Source organism: Hemicordylus capensis, chromosome 5 (assembly GCF_027244095.1).
Source record: "Hemicordylus capensis ecotype Gifberg chromosome 5, rHemCap1.1.pri, whole genome shotgun sequence".
Classification (NCBI taxonomy): domain Eukaryota; kingdom Metazoa; phylum Chordata; class Lepidosauria; order Squamata; family Cordylidae; genus Hemicordylus; species Hemicordylus capensis.
The window spans coordinates 256,736,824-256,751,705 of record NC_069661.1 but is presented as its reverse complement, the minus strand read 5'-3'; the positions used below and the strand labels follow the sequence as shown (position 1 = coordinate 256,751,705).

General features: G+C 54.0%; 1 protein-coding gene across 8 annotated transcripts in view; it reads right to left on the bottom strand.

Annotated features, from left to right (window-relative positions):
- Nucleotides 1-322: 322 nt before the first annotated feature.
- FLNC (filamin C) overlaps nucleotides 323-14,882 on the bottom strand; it is a 104,032-nt gene continuing 89,472 nt past the window's right edge. For 4 of the 8 annotated variants that reach the window (XM_053252959.1, XM_053252960.1, XM_053252961.1 and 1 more), the window contains 12 exons: nucleotides 14,407-14,610; nucleotides 13,055-13,207; nucleotides 12,069-12,191; nucleotides 11,262-11,504; nucleotides 9,275-9,544; nucleotides 8,618-8,755; nucleotides 7,245-7,360; nucleotides 6,581-6,713; nucleotides 5,944-6,120; nucleotides 5,438-5,656; nucleotides 3,216-3,428; nucleotides 323-1,851 (listed from right to left, as the gene is read on the bottom strand). In XM_053252959.1, the coding sequence (XP_053108934.1) occupies nucleotides 1,664-1,851; nucleotides 3,216-3,428; nucleotides 5,438-5,656; nucleotides 5,944-6,120; nucleotides 6,581-6,713; nucleotides 7,245-7,360; nucleotides 8,618-8,755; nucleotides 9,275-9,544; nucleotides 11,262-11,504; nucleotides 12,069-12,191; nucleotides 13,055-13,207; nucleotides 14,407-14,610 (2,177 nt within the window). In that variant the 3' untranslated portion in view covers nucleotides 323-1,663. The remainder of the gene's footprint in view (nucleotides 1,852-3,215; nucleotides 3,429-5,437; nucleotides 5,657-5,943; nucleotides 6,121-6,580; nucleotides 6,714-7,244; nucleotides 7,361-8,617; nucleotides 8,756-9,274; nucleotides 9,545-11,261; nucleotides 11,505-12,068; nucleotides 12,192-13,054; nucleotides 13,208-14,406; nucleotides 14,611-14,882) is intronic. The other 4 variants (XM_053252963.1, XM_053252964.1, XM_053252966.1 and 1 more) reach the window with 1 other exon arrangement.

The following is a 14,882-nucleotide window of genomic DNA, read 5'->3' as shown; positions in this document are numbered from 1 at the left end:
CAATACGCCTTGTATCAGCGGTTCCCAGACTTGGGTCCCCAGATGTGGTTGGATTACAACTCCCATCATACCCAGCAACAATGGGGACCAATCCCAAAGGAGATTATGGGAGTTGTAGTCCACGCACATCCGGGAACCCAAGTCTGAGAACCCCTGAGGTACAATACGCAAGGCCATTGGGGGTGGGGATGATGGGAGTTGTAGCCCAACATCTGGGGATGCCAGTCTGAAAACCCTTGCCTCACAGGCATCCCACCAGTCACTTGTTTGTGGATTCTGGAAGTGTGATGCAGAGTAAGAAGAAATCGACCACAGGCAGAGATCAATCTTAATAGCAAGTAACTTTTATTGCTGGGGGCCGGCTGGCTGTCATGGCACTGCTTGCTTACTCACCCACCCCCCTCTTGTCCCATCTGTTAGTGGAGATGCCACCCCAGCCCCAGAGGACACACACAAACACATCGCTAGAAAATGTCCCGTCCCTCCCCCTCCCCTCGAAGCAGGGTTTCCGTTAGACCCTCCCAGCAAGGGCCAGAATTCTTATTCTCTCATCCCTCCAGATTTTTTAATACATTTTTTCTTCCTTTTCTTAAAAAAAAAAAAAAAAGAATCGCCCTTGTCCCTTTGGTTTAGGTGGCCCCAATTCACAGGGGGGGCAACCCATTTTGTGGATGGGCTGGAAGGAGTGGGCAGAGGCCACGGGAAATGCTCGAAGGCTGCGTTGCCCTTTACCGTGTTTTAAAAACCCAGTCCTTTGGGCATGTTCCAGCAGGAGGTTCTCCTGCTCAAGCTCCACTGAAATGAACAGGAGCTGTGCAAGCCCCATTCACTTCAATGGGAGTTGCACAGGTGAACTCCCCACCTTTCCCTGAGGTCACCTATCCTTGATCTCTCCAAACCACTTACTTACACCTGCATCTTTTCCTTTATCCTTGCCACCCACTTGGGCGGGGGGGTGGTTCCTACAACTCAGGGGGGCATACAAGACCCCCTCTGGTCATCCATCTCCCTGGTCCCTGGAGAAGCCTCTCTGTCTCCTGGACTCTGCTCCCTGCTTTCTTCCTCCTCACAGAGTCATTTCTTGCTCAAAAGCAGCCCCCCCCCACTCGTCATCCTGGAATCCCCCCACCAAAATGCCCATATGATGCACTGTGGTGTCAGGAGGCTGAGGGCTTGTGCACACCCCACAGTGAAAGGGAACTTTATAAATAGATGCCTATATGGGCTGTGTCCCTGCCCTCCCCAAGACACCAATTTCACTTCTGTTGGGATGCCATCATGGCAAGCACAGGGCGCAGCCAGGGGCATCACAAACATTCTCCGCCATCCCCACCAAATCCTGGCCTCCACTAGTGGGCAACCTAGAACCCACTGCCGTGTGGACTAAACTACTTCCCTTCACGTGGCCGCCTTTCCTCAGTTTCCCCTTCCTTCCCCCTGGGCCTCACTGTGACCCCAGCCCTTTCCAGCTAGGACGTCCCCTTTCCCCCCATCCCTCAGCTGGGAAAAATAATTAAAAGTCAAAAGTCCAAACAGGCAAAAAAAAAACTGTCCCAAGGTTCCTCGTTGCGCTTGCCCCGCCCTGGGGCAATGTGGCAGCAGCGCCAGTCCTTGGCGTGGAGTGTCAAGGCGGGGCCACGAGGGATGGACGCCAGGCCCCGCCCTAGGGCACGTTGACTTGGTAGGGGCTGCCGGGCACGCTCTCATCCCCCCACTTGACGATGAGGATGTAATCCCCTTTCTCTTTGACCGTGTAGGTGACGTTGTAGACGCGGTTGCCCATGTGCTTGACGTACACCTCTTCGCAGGGTGTCTTGGGACCATGGACACCCACCATCAGCATGTTGCTGCCTGTGAGGAGAGACTCGGGTTACGTTTGTGTGGACACCCGCAAACCTCCTTGGGGATTACGCAGGAGAGCGTGCTTAGTTTTGGATCTGCCGGTTCACTTGATAATCTGTGCTACACAGGAACATAGGAAGCTGCCACATACTGAGTCGTACCCTTGGTCCATCTCGCTCAGTATTGCCTACACAGACTGGCAGCGGCTTCTCCAAGGCGACAGGCAGGAGTCTCTCTTGGAGATGCTGCCAGGGAGGGAACATGGAACCTTGATGCTCTTTCCAGAGCGGCTCCATCCCCTGAAGGGAGTATCTTAGAGTGCTCGGACATCAAGTCTCCCTCTCATATGCAACCAGGGTAGACCCTGCTTAGCTTAGAGGACAAGTCATGCTTGCTACCACAAGACCAGCTCTACATCGCTCATTCCCTCCATGAGGTCAGGCTAGGCCGCTTTTCCCCAGGCATTTGAGAACTGGGGCACAGCTTTGCTTTACTTTCTTTTCCTCCTAGATTAAAACAGGATGTTCGGGGCAGTGCTGTGCTCTCTGGGCAATGAGGATGCTTCTGGGATATCCCCGAACCTGTCAGCTGCTGCAGGGGCTATCTCAGAGAATCCTGGAGCATCCTTACTCCCAGATGTCGGTGGGTGGGTGGGTGGAAGACAGAGTCAGTGCTGCACAGGGCCTACCTGCTCTGAGCAGGATGGCGTAATGGATGCTTCCAGCAGAGGGGCTTCATTTTTTAAAGACACACTTCAGTCCCTCTCCTGGCACATGAGGGCCCCTGAGTGGTCTGTCTCATGCACCCACACACTGGGGGAGGTGTTGTAATGAGGGTGAGCAAGGAACCTGCCCCCTTCAAGGGGATAATCGTCCTACAACTGACCTTAACCCTAATTTGTTGTTTGGAAGCATTCACACGAGTTTCTTTTTCTGAAAGCAGCAGGCATCAAAGGAACACAGAAAACAGAACTTAAAACTCGTCCTGAAACTGATTATTCCAAACCCTAAAGCAAACCATCCATTTTCCTGTGAATCTGTTAGTGGCCTGCTTTCTAAAACTGCTTCTGAAGAAATAAGTCAACTTAGTCATTCAGACCTATATCCAATTTCAATTTTTAACAGTTATGGATATTTCTGGATTGAGACTGTTCAAAAGATATTGTGCAGAATCGTGATTCTGGCAGGTTAGTTCCTTGAAACTGTTAAGCCAAAAAGGCGAAAAGTTTATCATAGAAGTGGTAACTCAAAATCTAAACTTCAGATTTTGTACGTTTAGCCACACCTCGGCAGAACTTCATTTCAGAAGGTCACCCTGTCTCCCTGTCCTGACCCATCAAACTCTCCCACCGTCCCATCTTCTGTGGCACTCACCAGCCTTGCTGCAGTCCACCGTGAAGGTGTTCTTCTGGCCGACAAAGGCCTTGGTCAGTCCAGGCCCTCTGGCCACCACTTTGCTGGCGTCTGATGAGAACTTGGGCAGGGCGCTATAGCTTCCGGCCACTGAAGACGACGAGGCCTTGGTGACGGTCTCCACCAGCACGGTCGATGTCTCATGGAGGCTGTGGCCACCTGATAGGCGGGGCCCTGGGGGGGGTGAGAGGGGGGGTCACCGCTGGCTCCATCACAGGGAGCTGGGCACCCATCTATCTTCTCCTTCCAGCTTCAACTATGGGCCAGAGGAAGCCCACAGCAGGTGAGATTTACGCCCGCTAATTGAGTGGCCATTTAGCTGGAGGAAGAAGCCCTCATTAGAACTGCCCCGATCCAGAGGAGGAGATCCCTCATCACCTGCTGGATCAGGAACTGCAGGCATAAATGTAATGCCTGTCTAGGCGCTCATGCAGACATGGAGGTTTTCTATCCACACTGCATTATTTTCCATGGGAGACGTATTCAGAGGAGCAGAATAATAATAAACAATACTACACTTTATTTGTTAGGCGCCCCATAACCATTTGTTCTCTTGCATGTCTTGCATCCCACTCCACATTCTGGCATTAGGCATGCATCAATAGCGTTTTTACTGAGGCACCTTTTAAATGGTGCTTCTCTGACGTTCAGCAGGGGGAGGCCAATTGTCCCTGTTCAGCCCAACACAGTGTCTCTCCAGTGGCTCTGTGCTGGTGTCTCTCTGGTGTCTTTTTTATTTTTAGATTGTGAGCTTTTTGGCCTTTCTTTTACTGCATAAACCACTTTGAAAACTCCTTTACTGAAAGCCGTATATAAACATTCTTATTAAAAGTAATTGGCGCTGTGTTTAGGCAAACCTCTCTTTGCTTTCCTGTTCCACGGAATGTACAGGCTAAGATCTAGCAAGCTGATTTAAACCACTATCCCCCCAGCAGGCCTTGGAGGTGGATTAAGTTTCCAGCAGCTGCTTTTACTTACAGTACATTCTGTACGATTGCTGCCTTTTTGTGTCAGCTGCCTTGAGTATCTTTTTGGTTCCAAGGCAGGAGACAAGTCTAAAAACCAATGCATAAGCCAGTGAAAAGCCCCAGGCCCAACCAGAAGTTGCATGCCAGGCTCCAGTTGTGCCTGTGGGGCAGTAGGGGCACAAAGAGGTGAGGCTTTGCCCCAGAAGGGCCAGCTGCTTGCCTGAGAGAGGCCACATAACAGGAGCCTCTGCCCTGCCCAGTTCTAATCCAGCCCTCCTGCCTACTAAGACCTAGTGGCCACACAGGGCAGGGAAACAGCTGAGCCTCGCCAGAGCTCCATTTGAGGCAAGGCTCGCTCCAGCTGGAAGCTGGAACATGCACTTGATGAAAGAGCACCTCTGAGCACGGGCCGAGTGGCTTCTACTCATCAGTGAGCAGCCTGAGATTGGTAAGAGGGCTTCCAGTCCAGAAGAGGGTGTGGATTCCACGCCGGCTTATTTTTTCCCCTAAACTATATTTGTATCCCAGACTTCCTCTAAGGAGCCCAGAGTACATGAACATAAGAACAGCCCTGCTGGATCAGGCCCAAGGAGGCCCATCTGGTCCAGCATCCTGTTTCACACAGTGGCCCACCAGATGCCTCTGGGGAGCCCACAGGAGCAAGAGTTGAGGGCATGCCCTCTCTCCTGCTGTTGCTCCCCTGCAACTGGGATTGAGAGGCATCCTGCCTTTGAGGCTGCAGGTGGCCCACAGCCCTCTGACTAGTAGCCGTTGATAGACCTCTCCTCCATGAAGTTATGCAAACCCCTCTTCAAGCCATCCAGGTTGTTGGCTGTCAGCACATCCTGTGGCAGCGGGTTCCACAAGTGGATCACACGTTGTGTGACAAAGTACTTCTGTTGCTGGTCCTAAATTTCCTGGCCCTCAATTTCATGGGATGACCCCTGGTTCTAGTGTGATGTGAGAGGGAGAAGGATTTCTCTCTCTCCACTTTCTCCACACCATGCATGATTTTATAGACCTCTATCATGTCTCCCTGCAGATGGATAGGTTTATCCTCCCAACAACCCTGTGAGGTAGGTTAGGCTGAGAGATCAGCGACTGGCCCAAATTCACCCAGCGAGTTTCAGGGCTGAATGGGGTGGGGGGATTCAAACCCGGGTCTCCCCAGCCCTGGTCCAACTTCCTAACCACTCGGACCACTCCAGCCCCTACCTGTGATCTTGGCCTTGAAGGGGCTGCCAACGATGTGCTGGGGGCCTCCGTACTTGATGGAGATGAGGTAGCTTCCGGGCGCCATGGGCATGTAGGTGACCTTGTGGCCCTCGGGACACTCCTGGCAGTCCATCTGCACCTTGGAGGGCCCGTCAATGGTGACGGAGAGGGCCCCAAAGCCCGCATTCCGCGTCTTCACAAAGAACTCAGAGGAGACGCCTGTGCAAAGGGAGACGGGCAGTTAGGAAGTGCCCCCCTTCAAAGCACAAGGGGCGGCCGGGGGGGTGGGGTGGACGGGAGAACAAGGGCGTGGCGATCCTCTGGGTGCTCCAGATGGCATACGGGAGAGGAAGCATGCCGAAGAGGCTCCGTGGGGCTCCAGCATCTGGGGCAGCAATACGGGCCTCATGGGGGGACAGGGGAACCAGGGTGCCACCTGCCGCAAGGGATGGCAGCCAGTGGCCAAGCGCCCCGTAGCAGGCCTCCCTTCCGGGTCCGGGGCTCACCTGTGGTTCCGCCCTCCAGCCCCGGCCCGTAGGCGGTGACCAGGCCCGGGTCGCCAGCCTGGCTCTGCTCGCCCACGCGGATCTTGAAGGGGCTGCCAGGGATGTGCCGGCCGTTGAACCGGACGTCGATGGAGTGGATGCCGTTCTCGTGCGGAATGAAGCGGATGGCGTACTTGTCTGTGGGGAAAGAAGAAGTCAGAGGCGTGTCCCGGTGGGCCTCGCGGAGGGTGGTGGGTCTCCAGCCGGCGCCCCCAACCGGTGAAGAGTGGGCTCCGCCTTCTGCCCCGGGCAACCCGCCATCTCTGCCCATGCAGAGAAACGCCTCCGCATGCCCGTCCCTGCCACAAGCCCCGCTGGGGTCCCCCCGAAAGGTTTTGCCGCTGGAACCTCCTTACGTGCTTCAGCCACCTTTTCTCCCAGACGGAGCCATGTGCTAGCCCACGGCTGGTTTCTGAGCAGATGCAAAGTGCCCGTTGGGAAATACGCCCCAGCCCCAGGAAAACCACCGGTGACCTCGCCTGGGAGGGCAGGACATGTGATCCCAAAGGGGGCAGGCGGAGGCTCGGCATCTCCCACGTGGCAACAGCCAGTGCTGGCCGGCGGCTGCCCTCCGGCCCGGCCCCCTCCAGCCACTCACCGCTGTCCAGCTCAGAGACGTAGCACTCCTCGACCAGCCCGGAGGATGTGTGCACTTTGGCATCGATCACCCCCCGGGCTCCATTGAGCTGCACCGCAAAGGAAGCTGGCTGGTTCACCTTCAAGCCCGTCTCCTGCAGGGGCACAGAAGAGCGGCGCCATGGGAGGAATGGGGAGGGGAGGACAGGCCCGGGCCGCGTGCAGCCCTGGCCGCAGGAGCACGCTGCCGGGAGCAGGGGTGGTTCTAGCCCGGCCCCCCCTCTACGGCCCCCCGGCCTCTGTGCTTGGCCCTTGCATGGCTTTGCATCTCGGGGGCTGCAGTGAGGCCGTCTGCAGGCCTGAGCCGCCAGCTCAGACAACCAGCAGCCCAGCCAGCCACAACATGCCCCGCTGGTGATGGACGTGCACCCGTCTTTTTCAGCTGGCCGGCTCTTTAGTCCTAATGCAAAGGGGACACCCCCTGGCCCCTTTGCTGAGGCCAACCACCTTTTCATTCTGTCAGTGCTGGTCTGGGCCTAGTGGGTCTCAGCCTAAACCTCCCCGCGGCCTAGCTGTTCAGGGGGCACGTTGGGGTACATCGGGGCTAGCCCTCCTTCCTGGTCAGGAGGGCCGCTATGGGCCCCACTTGTCCCTTCCCTGCAAGGAGCACCCAGTTGGGCAGGTACCTGGAGGCTGGTGACCGTCAGGCGGTGGGCGTCGTCAGAGAGGGAGGCCACGGGAACCACGAACGGGCTGTCGGGGATGTGCTCGTCGTTGAACTTGATGGAGACCTCGTAGTCACCTGGCAGAGGGCAAGAGGGTCGAGATCACCAGCCAGTCTGGGGCCCTCCAAAGGAAGCCCCAAGGAGCCTTTTGATGTGCCCAGCCCTGACGCAGTGGGCAGACCACAGGCCAAAACCAATCCATGATCCGGCCCAAGCCAGGCTTGGCTACTGCAATGCTTTGTATGTGGGGCTGCCATGGACCCAGGTTTGGAACCCTGTCAAGAAATCCAGCAACCAGAACTGTGGGTCGGAGCCTGCCCAAGTGATCATATTTCTCCAGCTCCGAAAGAGTCTCACCAGCTTCCCATGTGTTGCTGGGCACAGTTCAAGGTTCTAGTTCTCACCACTCAAGCCCTAAATGGTTTGAGGCCAGGCTCCCTGAAGGGCTGTCTTCCCCAATAGGAACCCCTCCCTGAAGACCAGCCATGGGGGTCCTTCTCCAGATTTATTTTTTATTTATTTTTATTTATTGTTAAATTTATACACCGCCTTTCATTAAAAAAAAATCTCAAGGCGGTTCACATAGAAAAAGTTAAAACAAGATTATAAAGATTACACAATTAAAATATGCTAAAATATAAGTGAGATGGTGAGATGTGCTCACCAGCTACTGGAGAGAGGAGCTCCCCTGGTCCCTGGCCTTTGGAACTCCCTCCCTCAAGAGAAGCTTTGCCTGGTGCTTTCACCGTTGTCTTTCTGGTGGCAGGCCAAGACGGTCCTATTTTCCAGAGCTTTTGATGACTGTGTGCCTTGACTAAGGCTGGAATTTCGTTATCTATTTATGGGTTGCCATCTTAACTCTCTTGAAATCTGTGCATTGCGATGTTTTGTTTTTAACTCTGTTGTAAGCTGCCCTGTGGAGTCTACAAGTGGAGAGGCAGGACAGGGCACTTTGCAGACTAGACCCTGCAATGGGGTCACGTCGTATCTCGGACGTGTGCTTCCACACTTCTTCTGTTGTGACATCACAGTCCCTACGCAGAGACTAGGGTGCCGTTCGCATTTCCGATGCCGTGTTTCGAATTTAATTGCTGCGATACAGAGCTAAGACGTCGTATATCCGGCGTAAGGAAGTTGCTGTTTCTTCAGGTTGTCCGTTTCCGCGAGACGGCTCCCCCTGCTGTTGACGTTTCAAAGGGGATTTGTCTGAACGGAGGCATTTTGCTGCTGTTGAGCAGCTAGCCTGGAAAGTGCCCAGGTGGGTTTCAAAATGCAGTTCAAGGACACCCATCGGGAGGTGCAAGCCAACCCCTCGGTCTGAGCTCCAGCCCTACCTGGTTCCTGGACGATGTAGGAAACTCCACAGGAGCCATCTTTCCGGTCCTCAAAGGCAATCTCGGCCTTGCTGGGGCCCTCCACTGCAATGGAGAGGCCTCCGGCACCAGCCTCCCGTGTCCAGATGCTGAACTCAGCTGCGGGGAGAGAAAGGGGTTTCGTCCGGGGCCTTGGAGAGCCGCGGCTCTTTCTGGGCTGAGCCACAGAGGAGCTCCCATCCCGCTGAGCCCCCTGCCGCGCCCCCCCCCCCCCGGCAGGAGATCCCTCCTGTGTTGACCATTCCCCGCCCCACAGACAAAACCCCTGCCAACTGCGCAAAGAGACCCCTTTTCAAAGTGGTGATTCTCTTTCTTGAGCAGGGGGAGAGCAACCGGCCCTCTCCATCCCCAGCACCAAGCATCCCTCCAGTGGCGGCTGCTGGTGTCTGTCTGATATTTCTTTCTCAGATTGCGAGCCCTCTGGGGACAGGCAGCCATTTAATTAATTAATTAATTAGTGTATGTAAACCGCTTAGGGGACTTTGGTTGCAAAGTGGTATATCAATACTCATCGTATTCGTATTCCGCCCCCCCCCCCCGCAAGATAAAAACCAGACCGGGGAGTGGGCGAGCACTCAGAGTGGTACTTCCAGGCCTGGCCGCCCGCAGAGCCCTTACCTGGCACTCCAGCCACACCCCTCTCCAGGCCGGTGCCTCCGGCTCGCACCTTGTGGGCCCCCCCTTCTCCCAGGGGCCCCACGGTGAACTGGAAGGGGCTGCCAGGCACATGTTGGCCACGGTACTTGACGTTCACAGTGTGGGGACCCATCTCCTGCGGCACAAAGCGCACGGAGTAGGCGCTGTCCTCTCCCTCGATGATCTCCGCCTCCGCCATCTTCCCCGACGGGCTGGTCACCTGGGCGGTCATGGCCTGCAAGCCCGCTTCGCCTGGGGAAGAGCAGAGAGGGACAGGAGCGTCAGCCAATGGGCTGCCAGCAGAGCCTGCTGACCAAGAGCCCTCCAAAGGCCGAGCCCGTCCTGAGCCGCCTTGGCTTCCAAGATAGCCACCCCACCCCACCCCACCCACCCCCCAAAACACACACAGCTCCATCAGTCTGAGCAACGCCCAATGCTCTGAGCAAATCTGTTCACTTAAAAAGCAGGGGATGTTTCTGGTCCTCATGACTGCACTGACTAGTTGGGAAGGACATAAGCATTTGCTGAAAGCGTTGACATTAGTGGGGGGGGCTTTAGAAGGGCTTTTAGTACTGGGGGGCTTTTGCTTGGCTCCCCATCATAATATCTGCCCCCCAACTTGGGTTTCTCTCTGCCCTTTCTATCCCCACATGTCCTTTCCATTACCACTTGGCAAAATAAAACAGTGCACGCACACTCACACGCACACACACACCATGCCTGTGTATAAAAATGCCATGCATTTAATTCATCCAGAAGAGAACATTTAAACTCTTTTTCAGAGAGTATCCTTAGCTTTAGGATGGCCAGTAGCAAATAGGTGACATTTTGGTGCAAAGACAGAGGAAGGTCATTCACATTGACGGGCGCATGTCCACAGCAACCCCCAAAAGCTTCCTGGGGACCCACCAGCTCTGAGCAGAAGACACGAGCCCTAAAGCTGACCACCCTCCCTCTCAATAGGTGCTCCCTGGATTTGCCTTTGTTGACCTCCTGTTATTTCTTGAGTTGCCAATCCCGTGTTCCTGGCAACTGAAGAAAGCCTCCCAAGAGCTGAGCTGGCACCCACACGAAGCCATTGTGCAAGACAGCTCAGCTCCTCTGCAAGCCCTCGGCCCATAGGACACCTTGGCCAAACCCAAAGTGCTAGGAACGTGTTCCTCCGGTCTAGCAAAGAGACACCACACCATTTCAGATCCGAGTTAAATCAGGAAACCAGAAACTTGTTCTCACAAATTCATGCCTTCATTAGCTCTTTTGTCGGGGAGCTGATTGCATCGTGGTGTATAGACTGCAAGGGATATCGCTGTGGGCTGTATATCGCAGTCTGAGAAATGTAGCATTGTTGAAGCTCCACAGGCCTCGAGGGGAGACCCTGAGCTCTCAAGCAAGAGTGGGCTTCATGTTTTATTCACAATACTTTATCAGTACTGAAATTTATGGCCTCAGCCTCCAAACATCAGAGCACGAAGCCTATTTTTGTGTTAGGAACATGGTTTGAATGAATAAACTAATCATCCCTTTTGGGGATCGGGATGTGGTCGGCGGATGGAGCAAAATGAGGTTCCAATGGCCTGGTAGAATCCTGCACTATACCACTTCAGGGGGCAGGTGGGGAATCACATTGTTGGATACAGTCCACGCAAGTAGAAAGCTAGCCCACTGGGGAAAGAACTGGAGCCCAGCCCTTCTCCCGGACATGCTAGGATTGCTTTGTCTGAACTGGACACTTGGCCTTAGTGGCATCAGGGTCAAGTAGAGGGAACAGGGGGTGGAGTCGTAGCAGGGCTGCGGAGGAGGAACCTACATCTCCCAGCCCACCCCTGTACGGCCGCTTAAAGGCACAGCCCCCAACCCGTGCAAACACCCGCAAAGCTGCACTCTTCCCTGTGTGAGGTGCATGCAGCCCCACACCGTGTGCGCCCCATGCTCCCCACACAAACACTGCACATCTGCAAGGCCCACGCACCCTCCTGGGTCCGGGCGATGCTGCCGAAGGAGCCGAGGCTCTCGCGGCCTAGGAAGTCGCCGAAGACGTTGTGGAAGGGGTCCCCGCCCACTTGAGTGGACTCCTCCACCCGCACCTCGCGCTTGGTCTCGCCGCCGCGCGTCTTGCTGATCTCGGTCCGCTCGGTGCGCGTGTAGGTGTGGCTGCTGCGCGTAAAGGTGCGCGTCAGCCGCTCCTGGGCAGAGACCATCTGGAACCAGTTCCCTGTGCCGGCGGCAACGATGGCGGAGAGGCGGAAGCAAGCAGGGAGGAAGGCGGGTTAGAAATGGGGGTGGGGAGAAGAAGGCTGTGTAGAAGGGGCTTCCCTTCAGGGCAACCCTGGGCCATGACCCAGAAAGTCTCCCCGCACAGCAAGCAGTCCAACACAGCTTGCGCACTGGACAGCAGAACAGAGAATATATTCTGCACTGGGAGCGCTCTGCAGTTTAGAGGATGCTGGGTTTACCGGTCTTGGAAACAAGCTAGGTATGTGTGTGTGGGGGGGGGGACAAAACCCAAATTGAGCAAGACTTACATTCACCAGAGACATTTATCTACAAGTTCCCAGGAAAGATCACCCAGAATCATACTTCAAAACTGGAATGTTTCCCAGATTTTAGGATTCTACTTTTGACTCTTGAAACTCTGCCAAATGTGTGCCAAAACATCGCATTAGCTCTAGTCTGGATCGCACCAGAGACAGAGTAGAAAGGAGGAGGTGTAGGGCGGGGGAGCCCAGGGCGTCAGGGCAGGCTGCAGCCGCTGCCCCCAACACAGCTGTGCCCCTACCTGGGATCTTGAGGTTCAGGTCACAGGTGCTGCCGATGGTAGCGATAGAAGGCGCCTGGCGGCGGCGGGTGATGCTCTCCTTCATGCGCCCCTCCCCGGTCACCTTCACGGTAAAAGGGCTTCCTGAAGGGGAGAGAGGCACACTGGTTACCATGAAATCCCACTCTCTGCCTGCAGGGGGCAGGATTCATAGAGGAGGTCTCAGCCACAGATATGCTGAAGAGCAGTATTAAAATAAAATAAAATAAATAAATATACATTGCTCACATGATCGCTTAGTCTGGCATGAAAAGAGACATGATGCAAGACCCACTGGCCTAAAATTTCCGTCCAACCCCTTGAGGAGTAAAACAAACCAGGGGTTTGAGTGAACACTGGTTATCGCAATACAGGGGTTCCAAACCTTAGTCTCCAGAAAATGATGGGACTTTTGAGGAGACCATGGGCAGCCAGGAAAACAAACCGATGGATCATAGAACAAGTCAGACCTGAATTTTCACTCAAGGCACAAATGACCAGGCTCAAACTATCATACTTCGGACTCATTATGTGAAGACCCAGCTCCCTTGAGAAGTCCATAATGCTGGGGAAAGTTGAAGGAAAGAGAAGAAGAGGACAACCAGCAGCATGGTGGATGGACTCAATCACGACAGCAATGAAGGCACCACTGAGAGACCTTAAAGGCCAAACTGAGGACAGATTTTCTTGGAGAGCATCTATGTGGTCGCTAAGAGTCGACACCGACTTGACGGCACTTCATCCATCCATCCATCCATCACAATTCCAATCATCTCCTGCCAGCATTATGGCTGTGGATTGTGGGAGTTTTAGTCCAGCAATGCCTGGCAATGCAAGCTTGGGACCCTCTGTACTAATAAATCCAGTGTGGAGCTTGAACCCGGAGGGCTGGCACACTGGAATTGATATAGAGGACTGAGCCAGTGCAGATGCTCGGAGGAGGATGGAGGCAGGGAAGGCACACACACCTGGCACATGCTTGTCAGCAAACTTGATATTGATGATGTAGTTTCCGGGCTCCGTAGGACAGTAAGTCACTTTGCAGGTGCCGTCTTCCATGTCCTCACAGTTAATGTCCACTTTGCTGGGGCCTTCAATAGACAGGCCCAGACCACCGTAGCCTGCAGGGGAACAAGCAGAGAAGGCATCAGACGTCTCCCCCCACCGGGAACCCTTAAATATTCACAGTGTAAGTATGACAGCTTCTAAGAAGTCTTTAAAGATGCATTCTTTCACCCAAGCGTCTACCTAGAACTGTGGTTTTAAATTGTTTTAACATTTTTAATGCTTGTTTTGATTTGTTTTATCATACGTTTGGGGTAGTGTACACAAATATAATGTCACCTTAAGTGGCACAGTGGGGAAATGCTTGACTAACAAGCAGAAGGTTGCCGGTACAAATCCCCGCTGGTACTATATGGGGCAGCAGCGATATAGGAAGATGCTGAAAGGCATCATCTCCTACTGCGCAAGAAGAGGCAATGGTCAACCTCTCCTACCAAAGAAAACCACAGTGGGAAAACTCTGTGGGCGCCAGGAGTCAAAATCAACTTGACGGCACACTTTACCTTTACCTATACAAATATAATAAATAAATATATGAAATTTTTAGACATCAGAGTCAATTTGTTTAGTGTTGGGCCATGCAGAGAGCTGAGAAAAATCTTCCAGTTCTCAGGTGTCAACATAAGGTGGGCTGCCCTCATGGCTTGGATTTCTCCAGTCTTCCAAACAAGGTTGGGATGAGAGAATAACAAGTTTATTCTGGTTTGATGAATATGAGTTTTGGGTTGGCAGAACTGTGGATTCTTTAACTTCTTCACATAAACATCGTCAATCACATGGAGAAACAATCCAAGCTGAATAAAAGTACCGAGATTCATAAATAATATGCCAAATGAGTATGCAGCTAATGAGAACAGTGCAGAATGCTTTCCATGGTCACTGCAAGCACGGCCCATTTCTGGACGAACTTGTGCCAGACGCCCGTCTTGAGCCTGTGTATCATATGTGCCCGTTGACTGGCTGTGATGTTCCACTCTCTTTAAAACTACACTGAAGTGTTATGGTGGGGCAGGAGTGGAGAAGGGAAGGGCTTTTCCCCATAGTGAGTTATCACTACCTTAGCTGCCGTTAATAAATGCATCACTCTGGAATGGCAGGGGTGGGGGGCAGGAGAGACGTCAAGACACTCGTCTTGGGATGTGGAAGGCCTCCAGGTCAAAGGGTTCTGCGGCGGGATGGCCTCTGGGTGGGAAGCCGCCTCTGTGAGCACAGGCATGCCACATCCCTGGACTGGCCACTCCCGGCCTCTCCTCACCTGCAGTGCGTGTGTCGACGATGAATTCCGCCACCTCAAAGGTGCGCCCTTCTACGAGCCCTTTGCCCGACACTTTCACCTTGCTGGCGTCGCCAATCTCCGACTGCCCGACCATGATCTTGAAGGGGCTGTTGGTGACGTGCTTGCCGCTCTTCTTCACACTCACCACATGCTCACCCACCTCCTTGGGGGTGAATGAGATCCCTGGAGAGGGAGGGGAGGGACAGGACAGGGTCAAGGGGAGGGCTCTCAAACTCGTGTCTCCAAGTGCTGTGGGACTTCCGTCCTACCCAGCTGCTGAATGAGGTAGGTGGGAAAGTCCTCTGGCCCAGCATGAGCCTCACCCACAGCCACTTCCTTCCCCTCCTCTGACCTTGCATTTCCCTCGAACACAATCACTAAAATGGGAGCATGCACAGCTCACAGCTCCTGGACTTTATTTATTTATTTTATTTTATTACATTTTATATCCCGCT